Source organism: Streptopelia decaocto (genome assembly GCF_964273445.1).
Source record: "Streptopelia decaocto genome assembly, chromosome: 6".
Taxonomy (NCBI): Eukaryota; Metazoa; Chordata; class Aves; order Columbiformes; family Columbidae; genus Streptopelia; species Streptopelia decaocto.
Genome location: NC_138660.1, coordinates 44,501,137 through 44,512,046, shown reverse-complemented (window position 1 = coordinate 44,512,046; position 10,910 = coordinate 44,501,137). Strand labels below are relative to the sequence as shown.

General features: G+C 43.4%; 1 protein-coding gene across 2 annotated transcripts in view; it reads left to right on the top strand.

Moving 5' to 3' along the window:
- Positions 1 to 7,344: 7,344 nt before the first annotated feature.
- Positions 7,345 to 10,910, top strand: part of AGPS (alkylglycerone phosphate synthase) — a 56,596-nt gene continuing 53,030 nt past the window's right edge. The window contains exon 1 of one of the 2 annotated variants that reach the window (XM_082057182.1): positions 7,345 to 7,910. In XM_082057182.1, coding sequence (XP_081913308.1) covers positions 7,486 to 7,910 — 425 coding nt within the window. In that variant the 5' untranslated portion in view covers positions 7,345 to 7,485. The remainder of the gene's footprint in view (positions 7,911 to 10,910) is intronic. The other variant, XM_082057181.1, reaches the window with a different exon arrangement.

Sequence of the window (10,910 nt, the reverse complement as noted above, 5' to 3'; positions counted from 1 at the left end):
CTCTTTCGCTGACTGCGACTCCTCCTTCCCATTGCTCCATTCCTTGAGGAACAGCAGAGGTACAAAAGAAACCTGGGTCAAGGACACAGAAGATCTTGTGCTCATGGCATTAGCAGTCTCCTGCTGAAGCTTTCTGTGGCACAAGCCCGTAAAAAGCCCTTGCTGGATGCTCAGTTTGCCTCCACTATCTTGCCATACAATTGCTTAGAGAGCTTGATCCACTCTTGGCACAACACATGAAAAGACACCACTCAATGCCTAATAACACCACCTGTTTCTGTCTACACTCTGCCCAACTCTTATCTCATTTCTTCTCATCATCTCTGCATTTGTTCTTGAATGTCTTTCTAAACTTGCCATCCTGCAGCATGCCTCTAAAAACGAAGGTGAATTGTATCATTCCCCTATATCTCGTCAGCGCAGACAAGGAAAGCATCTCTGATTTGTCGGAAGGCACCTCTGATTTGGGCATGCAGAGGGAAGCTGGGCCAGACTAGAAGGAATAATATAGCATTGCAGGAAAATTTGGGGGAACAGAGTCAGAGGGAAGTGGATATCCGTGAGGGCTAAACAAAGATACGAATATAGTGGATTGGGAGAATGGTGGCTGTTTGGATACAAGTGCATGTAGCTCAGCACATAAACTGCCAGTCTGCTGCAGGACATGAGGACACAGCTGAACGCGCACCCCCAGCAGACTCCGTGGCAGCCATGGTATTCACGCTTAGCTGTGTGTTGAAAGACTGTGCATCTGAATTACAAAAGGATACGGGTGCCCGCATATATCAGAACAAACACAGAGGCTTCGGAGTCGTATTCTGTCTACCATTTTCACAAAGCACTTATCATGCACTGGGAAATTTAGGTGTTTAATAAAATTCTCCCTTGTTAGTTATAAAATCTTAACTTTCCATTAGTAGCTACCTTTACATGGCAATTGTACTATTGTGTGGGAGATAATTATGCAGTAATATAAGATCATATGAGAATAATATAAGTATTATTGAGACAGCGTTAACAGCTTTAATCTAAGCTGTAGATGTTTCATTCTGCTTTGACATCCATTCCCTTGAGATCATTGAAAAATGTATCATTTCAAGCAAAAGAAAAAAAAAATCAGTTGTGCATGAAAAGTGACCACAACAATGGCATTACTTGAAGGGAACCCTAAAAGTAGAATCAAACACTTCAGTCAAACACAACTCACATATAAAGACTGTTTTGTTCATTTTAAAGAATCACATTATTATTTGTTAGCTTCCCTTTGGGAATAGTTTTCGCACGATCTGTTCAAACACTTTGCCTGTCCCAAATACGGTGTTTATGCAATTACATTGCTTAATTGTGTGTCTGATGCTGCAGACCTTGGTATTCCCTAGAGCACACTCAGGTAATTGTCTTAAAGTGTAATAGACACTAGAAGAAATTGTTCCTTCCCATTAAGCTCCAAGGAAGGATTTGCAATAGCTGATTTGTTTGCTAAGCTGCCTTGCTATCTGATCTAGGAAACGTTTGGGTTTTTTTAGCCACAACAGTTAAGCATTACAGCTTTAACTGAAATATGTTAAACATTTCTGCTTAGTCTATCTTCCAGCAGTAAAGAATTCTGTAATAAGATTCAGTCAAGAACTGCACGAATACACTAGGCTTTTCATCAGCACCTTATTCATGTTTCAATTAAGCAAGTAAAAATCCAACAGACTTAAACTGCATTCAATCCCCATCAGCCCTCTCCATACCCTTGTATTTTTCCTCCTCCTGAGATGCTATTTGTCACCCAGAAGTTGTAGAGCTCTTGTCATACCTCTAATATTCTCAAAACTATTCACAGGGATTGAGTTTCTAATTAAAACCAAAGCAACATTCTCTTCCACAAAACAGTTTATACGTTATATACCCTTAGGAGTAAAACAGTGGTTATTAGAAGCAATAATATGTCTAGGGACATAAGTAAGGGGAATGCAGAATTAAGCAAATGCCGTTAGTAGGTAATTTCTTCCTCCTCCTCTAAATTCTTAGAAATTGTGGCAGATTGAGAGAATTCTAGTGCAAGAATTTTAGTGCATCAAACTACATACTTAAAATGGATTATTTAAGAAAATGCTATAATACATTTTAGGTTCCAGTAGCTCCCCGAAGGATCAGATGTACACAGAGATCCCAACAGTATCCTGAGCCCATCTCACACTCAGTACACATTAGAGCACAGGGGGGTGCCAGGATGTAGGATTATTGGGACAAATTTTTGAACATGATTAATGCTTACTGCATCCAGCTTCTCCTGCCTCAATTCCCCATTGAATGTTTCTGTACTGTCTGCTGGCTATCAAAGCAGCATATTTTGAGAAAATATAGGAGGTCATCTTTCTTTACCAAACATACATAACTATCTAAATGAGGAGAGTGTCATAATTATATGAATTAAATCTCTCAAAAGGAAACTACCAGCTATATTCAGGAGAAATTAATAAACTGGGTTGAGAAGGGTCATGCTACTTCTCAAAAGGGGATTTTCAGAGTTGCAACACTTCCCGCCAGACTCTTCCACAGGATGGCATAAAGCTGGAATGAAAAATGGACCTTCTAAAAGTAAATAAAGATAACAGACAATAGTTATGAGATGAACTCACTGAGATAAGATGCAGGTGTACAGGAGTTGCAACAGCCAAGAAAGTGTGACTTGACTTGATTGATGCACAAACTCATCTGTGCATATAGTTAACAATTTAGCAAGTATTTTTCCTTCATGCAAAATGTGATATACAGAAAAGTCAGACCTGGAGTTATTACTAGTACAGAGATGATAATAATAACATATTACTAATAACTCTGTCTTGGGCCACCAGTGGAAGGCTTACTGAAGTTATAGCAGTTCAAAGAGGAGTTGATATGCATTTTTTAATATATTAGGGACAAGGATTTAGCACTTGCTTCTCAGTGATCAGCTCTTGTTCAGATACAGACTTACTTCAAAGATCTAGCATTTCTAAGCTGTTCAGATCATCTTGTTGACTGAAAGCTGAAATAGTTTATTATCTTTGACACTTTCCCTCTTTACAGGAGAGCTGACCACCATGTAGAAAAAACCTGTATTTTCATATGTTTAAAGAGAAAGCATGCTGCCCATTAACCTTTTCCAGATAAAAAAGGTCAGCTTCTAGTAGGAGATTCCTAGAGAGGAGGCTACATTCATGGCCCATATTCTGCAGGCTTTTAACACTTTTTTCTTAGTTTCAGCTCCTCCCATCCTTGTGTAGCCTTTCCAAATCCAGGCTGACCCTTGGCAATGGCTTGAGGTCCTGCAGGCTTCTCCCTAGTTGTAAGCTCCAAGGCCTGAGCCTTTCTTGTTCTGTGACACTGAGGCGTGCAAGCTGAGTCCCATATTGCCATAAGCTGGTAACGGATGGACGGATGGATGGATGGATGGATGGATGGATGGATGAGGTGCCTTTCCCCCAGGGTCTTTGCTGACTCTACAAAAATGGCACAAAGCCTAAGTACGTCTTAGTCAAATCCGTTCCTTTCAGAAAAACTTCTTGGTCCATTCAAATATATCAACAAAACTCCTCTCAGAGCATGAATAACTTGGTGTTGAATGACATGATCATGAACGGGTGTAAGCTTCTTTTTTTTTTTTTCCCCTCTGGTGAAAAAATGTCTAATTGAAACATGATCTCAAGGGCTTATGCCCTTTTCCCCCTTTTATTGCCTCATCAGCTTCTTCTGAGCCCATGACTCAGTTGCGGATGTCCCACACCCATCCTTTACTTAGGGCAGCCAAAACCCCACCTCTTCTGTAGGCGGCAGCTTTTTGTACAGGAGTGCAACTAAAAAGGTGTTCTTATATATGTGTCAATCGCATCTGAACAATAGTTGAACTGGAGAAAGCAAGAACATCTAAAACACACCTTATTCAAGTAGGCGTTTCGTTCTGTTTAAATCTTGCAAGTAGCGTTTTGAAATGAAGACTCTTGAAAAAGTTAGTTTCTGATTTCCCATCTTTCAAGAAAGCAGAGGCTTCTTTAGGTTCATTTTCTCATTAGCTACTATTATGATAATGTTCTTGTGTTGCTGTCAGAAGCAGTGAGGTGAATTATCCCATAACTCAAAGCTGTGCCACTTTAAAAGTGAAAAATAAAAATAAATAAAAAGTCCCACAACCTTTTTCTGCTACTTAGTAAAGGAACAGCACAGGCATGTACTACAACACTGGCAATTCCTGCTAGTTTCGGCTGGGGCCAGGAACTTTCACAGGTTTCAATGAAAATTCTTGGAAATTTTTCAAAATTCTTTTTACAGTTTAAGTTGAACATAGTACTCTACCTTCTCTTCTAGTTGTGTGTAAAGTTGCTCTTTTCAGCAACTTGTAACTTGTAAGTTGCTGAAGCTTCTAAGTCTGGATGTGTGTACCATCAATTAATTTTCCACATCTGATACATACATCTCAAGGGCTCCCATGCTACATTAGGTTATTTTCAAGAGTTGGTTGAAGAACTTCATTCAAAGCAAGAAAATTTATCAAGGAGTCTTTTCTTTTCACAGCCTGTGTATGGGTTGCACGAGAGTGTAGCCTTTGTCCTGAGCAGCATGTCCCCTCTGAGCCTTCCCACAGGACTACTGTGAAATAAGAGCTCCAAGACAGCTTGTTATGAAGACCCCTCTGAAAGTCTGAAGTATTTTGGCTACTTTATTTCGTATTACACTGTAAACTCTCTCTAAAACTATTTTTCTTGGAAATGCCAATGTGCACAATTCTGGAAATGCAGGTCTTTGATGACATGATGACGTTGAGCTGGCATCTCACACTTTCAGATGCACACAGGTATGTGGGAAGGACAGCTCATGGAATGGCAAATGCTGCTGCTTTGGCTTGGCAACGATCAGCATACTTAAAACTACCACACTGTAGATCTGCTGGCATTTTTACTGAAATCAGTTCTCTTTGGTGTCACAACCCTATTACTTTCCAAAATTATTGTGTTTCCTAAGTTTTCTTTTCAACACTTCTACTAATCAGATAGACTTTATATGAAGCAATTAGACATATTTTTTGAAAACATGCCAGTGATTCGCTTCAGGCAAATGACAAGAAACCATGACCTCATGATCTGTTATTATGTTGCTGCTTCTTTTTATGAAGACTGCTGTCCTTCCAAGGGAGCTGGGGATTGCATGCAGAGCACTGGCATGAATTCAGCTTTCTTAACCCTCTTACACAAAAATGAGGTGTTGCTTAGCTGTACCTTCACTCTGCGTAAGACAAGGGCTCTCCCTGGTTTCCAAACCATACCACCATGCCTCTACCACCCCCAGTTAAATCTCTGGACACACACACACATGACAATTAATTTGGAACTTTTTGGAGTATTATGTTCTGAGGGTGTGACAAATATTGCTTATCAGATATTAGTTGATTTTTTTTTTACTGGGAACCTCTATGATTAGGATCAAATAAATGAACAATGGGCTTACTGTTGTTCCTTACAAGTGACTGTGAGACAAAGAAACATTCTAGGAAAATCTGAAGCCTGCTGCAATGAATCTAGTATCTCTTTGCCAGCACTTAGCAATGTGGAAAAATTTAGATAACTGTGGCTTAAAGTCCCCCCCCCCCAGCTATATCTAGAACTTCAGTAAACAATGTGAACGGAAACTCAGTTGAGAGACCTGTGTTTGTTCCCCACAGACTGCCTCCACAGTACCACACAGATAAATGAGGATATGCATGAGTTAATCCAGAAAGCAGTATACAAATCGTTCACAGGGGGGAAATTTAACTCCATAACCAAACTATCAAACTGCCGGAACAGCTGTTAATGTTGCAATAATACCGGAAAACTATCCTAAAGCGGAGACCCCATTGCAACTAGTGCAACTCCTGCCCCAGGAAAATTACAGACTATTTTATAGTCAAAGTACATGAAAGGCATAAAATCAATTAACAACGGTGAGAGTGAAAGCAAAATAAATAGTAATAATACCTAGGTAGCTTTAATGTACTGCTTTTCACCAGTAGGTCTTGCAGAGCTTGATCCTTGATTGTCACACTGTCCTTAGCGTATTTGTCTTCAAGTCAGTCTCTCTAGGGAGATACTGTTATCTCTGGTTTATATATGGGGAGCTATGACTCAAAGAAGAACAAATATCACATGTGAAGCACGGAACCGAACCGAAGTCTCACTGCTTGTGCACCACATACTGCTCCCTGGAGAACCTGCTGCTTGTTGCTTACCTAATGGAAAGGTATTGTGTTGAAGTATCATGGGCGAAATAGGTCCCTGAAGAGGGTAAGAGTTCTATGAATTTTCATGTGTTTATTAGTAATCGCATAGATATTAACATTCCGCTTCAAAACTTACAAACGGCTGGTCAGTGCCATCCAACTGCAAAAGCTGATCATGAAAGTAGGTCCTGTGTAACAACCGAGTAGGCTTCAACAGCATGAGTACAACCATATCATCTCTGATAGATGTGTGTTGTCTGTTCTTAACACTGTCTAATGAAGTGACTTCGTCCTCTGCTTAGGCAGACTACAACAGTTTTTCATTTTCACTGTCATTAGAAAGTGGTCTAATGCTAGTACTGAACTTATATCTCCCCGTTTGAGCTCATTACTTCTCACCAGCATAGCAAAGACTTGGAGGACAGATTGACTGCCTCCTTTCACTTCACTGCAGTCTGGGCTCATCTTGTTCAGCCTTTTTTTCATTGTCTGATGAAAAAACAAACACCTTATCTCTCTTGTCTCTTCTCCTTTAAAACCTTTCCAGTTTCCACATCTTTTCGTGAGTGAAAATTCAAAGCTGACCAAAGCACTCTGGTGCATGATGATAAATTCCTAGCAGCAGAAAGTACCCGGGGTTGCCATCACATCTGTGTCTCCCCTTAAATCCCAGGTCTTCTCCCTCTGCAAAGGGATGCTACAGGGTGAATCCCAGCTGTTCCTGCAGGGCTCAAACACAGCCAGGATTGACAGCTCTGTACCCAGTGATGGCTGTCTTGGGTACAGAAGGGGACACATTCCCACCAGCTGGTTGTCACATCATGGTGTGGGTTTGCTAGGGCGTGTGGGTGATGGGGAGGCCAGAGCCTCTTCCAGCAACGTGTGGCGTGGGACAAGCAGCCAAGTCTCTCAGATAGAGGCAGCTGGATCCGCAGCCCTTCACTCACCAGGGTCCTGTGTCCCTGCCAACAATAATGACAAAATCTGTCACTCCTGTAGGATTGTCACCTCACCAATCTGTGTCTTAAGTAACCCACGTACGTTATTGCCATTAATTAGCATTTCATCATTAGCTTAGGCAACCCTCAGCTGTAAAGAATATGCATCTTTGTGTTCTCTCAAATCTGCTTCGAGATCTAGAGAGGCGATAATTACACCACAAGATGTGAGAAATCTCCAATAAACCCTTTTCTGTCTCCCGTTTCGTCACGTAAGCACGGAACCGCTGGGGCAGGCTGTTCCGGCGGCCGGCACGACGGCTCATGGAAAACAGGTCACGGCTTCGGAGCGCCGGCGATCGCCGCCCGCTGCCGGTGAGGACGGGCAGCCCACAGGCCGGGTCCCGCACCTGCCCGCGCTCCCGTCCGCTGCCCCGGGGCGGGGCGGGAGGCGGTGCACGCCGGGACGGCCCATATGAGGGGAGCGCCGGGAGGTGCTATCCGCCTGCCCGACCTCTCACCCGGCGGCGATCAGCGGCACAACACGGAAGTGCGATGGCGGCCTCGGCGGAGGAGGCAGCGGGAAGCGGCGGCGGCTCCCCGTCCTCCGCCCGGCGGCGGCTGCGCATCATCTCCGGGCACCTGCGGGGCTCGCCGCGGGCCCCTGGGCGGGAAGCGCTCTCCCCAAGCCCCTGCAAGGCGCAGGGCGGCTCAGCCGCGCCGGCTTCCGGCTCCATCCCGAAAAAGCGGTGGGTGCGGGCGGGGGTCCCCGCGGCGCAGCGGGCCCCGGGCTGTGGCGGAGGGTCCGTGCCAGGCTGGGCGGGCTCCCGGAGCGCCCGGCTGCCGGTGCGGGTCTGCGCGGGGCAGCCTGAGCTGCGGATAGCGGTGTCGCTGCCGCCCGGTGCGGGCGTGGGCTGGCGGGGCCGAGGGAGGCCCCGCGGGGGCTGCGGGGCGGGCAGGGCAGGAGGCGGTAGAGCCCAAACGCGGGTAGAGCGCTGAAGCGGTTCGCCGCTGTAGGGGCCGGATGAAACCGAAGGAACGTGGTTTTTAGCGTCTTACTTGTGTCTGTAGTGAGATTATGTTAAAATGGGAAGTCACTCGCAGTCACCTTAACAACGAGAGCGGAGGTTCAGTATTTGTGAAATGCTTTGAGGCTGCACGTGTCAGAAGCAAAGTTTGCGTGTGTCCGTCAGTCCTCTGTTCACAGACACGTGAAACCTTCAGCTTATGTGAATGCTGCCAAAAATGTATGTGTAGATTAGGCTCTAACTCAAGTGTTAGAGAAGTTAATAGTTTTAACCATATCAACTACCTTTTCTTTTTCTTATGTAGTAGTAAGGACGCTCAGGTCTCGTGAGACCATGGGAAGACAAGTAGTCAAGTTGTCTAGTTCAAAGTTGTTTCACTGGCTATCGGATTTATTCTAGTAGTTGATTTTAAATGCCACAGTTATAATACCATGATATGGGGTAGACTTGTATTTGTTTTGTGATTTCCCCTTTATTGAGTGTGGATTTTCTACATATACATTGGCTTGATATCCTGTAGGAGCATGTTCAGTTTTAAGTTGTAGACAACCTGCTGCTCTCCATTGAGGTGTGTGGAGGCAGTAAAGTGGCAGATAGGGCAGGCAGTGGATAAGAGAGTTGTTGTTCCTTTGAGGAAAATCCATGCAGCCCATGGTTTGCTCTCAACTCTTTTAAGAAGAAAGTGAGGGACTGTCTGAATTATTCTAACAGGACATTTGTGGCCCAAGGCCATAAGCTGAGCTTGCCTGCTTTAGGAGGGTTAGGATGTCATGGGCATGTAGTCAAATGTTAGCAACTCTGAAAGCCTTTAGTTCTTACCACTGAGGGGGATTTGATGCTCTTGCAGGAGATCTGTCAAACAGTGCTGCTCACTGAGACAAATGGGTCTTTCAAAAGTTGTTGCCTTCCATATTGAGATTTTCTTTGGTTTGAACATATGAAGAAATTGCTGTTCCTGAAAAAAAATACCAGTTTAGCTAGCTTTCAGGGATTTATTTTAGATTGATTATTGCTTAATTTCTGCAGCCACTTATTTCATCTTTGAAAAGCGGGAAAAACAGGCTTTCGTGAAGATACACGTGACATGAGGGATAAGCTTCTCTGTGGAAATGCAGGCATGGTGAACTTGACACCTGTATTTTTACAAGATATTGACGTTGCTCTCTGTTGTGGTTTAACCCAAGCTAGGAATACAACCATGATAGCAGCTCACTCACCCCCTTCCCCCACATTGGGGAGAGAATCAAAAGAGAAGGGAGAAACTTGGATTGAGATAAACACAGATTAATAAAATAACAATACTAAGACACTACTAATAAATATATGTATAAAATAGAAATAAAAGATACTTAAGGCAATTCCCCGCAAACTCTGTCCACACTGAGCAGCCAGTCCCAGGAAGTGATACCCCAGTCCTGAACAGCCGATCCAAAAGAGAGAAAAAATGCAGAAAAGCCTAGAGACCTCTGCAAAATGGCAAAAGGCTGAACTAAACATCCTGACTGAGACTTCCCCACCTGTGCCCCAGAGAGAGAGGGAGAGAGCAGAAGAGCCACTCAGGCGGTCCTGACTCTTCTTAAATAATTAGCATGGTGCTAATGGGATGGAATACTCTTACTGGTAAGTACGGATGTCAGTCAATCTTTGCCCTATCTCTGCCCCGCTTCCTCGATGCCTCACACCTGTGGGCAGAGCACTCAGAGTGTCCTTGGCTCTCAGACCAGACCAATTAAAAACATTAGCTCTGTGCTGGGGTGTTATCTCTTTTTTTTTAAACTAAGTCCAAATAATGACTGTTCTAGCTATGGAAAAGAAAGGTTCCTAACTGCATGAAGAAAACGAACTCATTTTCAGTCAAACCAGCACACTGGAGTTTGCTACAGGATCATAGGACCAGAATGGATTTCTATTTTTGCTCTAAATAATTTTTATTCTTAATCCAGAAGATTGTTTTGAAGAGTTTATGGTCAAAATGATAAAACTGCTGGATACTTGGCTTTGGGAGTGTAAGGGAGCTGCTGGAAAGCTTGATGCACACTGCAGGTACAACTGTCTTGATGTACATAGAGCCCACCCATTTTTTTTGTGTAGGAACAACAACAACAACAAAAAACAATTAAGAAAGCTATATCTCTGTCTTAAGGTTCCCTCTGATCACCTTAGACGTGTTTGAAACATGTTTGCAATGTTGCACCTGAAAGTGCTGATACTGAAATACAGCTTGGTTATGAGGATCTAGGTAGAGTTTGTGTTTGATGGTAATACTCAAGTCTTGAAGTGAGTGATGGGAGAGGAAGACAATTCTTCTGCCTATGCTGATTTGCAGGCAGCAAGTGATGAACTCTTGAGTCCTGCTCAAGTGACTTCCACTTAATCTGGAGCTGCTTGATCTATTTGTGAGACCTAAAAGGCTCATTGAAAAATCTGGTAGAAGATAGCTGGCCTGTTGTTGGGTACATTGCTGATAAAAAGCCATACAGTACCAATATTAGGACAATCCAAACCAAGGTGCTTTTTTCTTGCAGCCTTCTTTATAATGATTCAGATTTTCTGCCTCTTTTGAACTATAAGGTTAATTTTTCCTGGCAAAGCTGCAACCAAAACTACTTTAAACAAAATTTTCTTTCATCATACCTGTTGCATCTTCCCTGCAGTGCTTGAAATGGTGTCAAAGCTGCAGAGGCTATTGTGTCAGATTTAGGTGCACTCTTGTGATGTTGC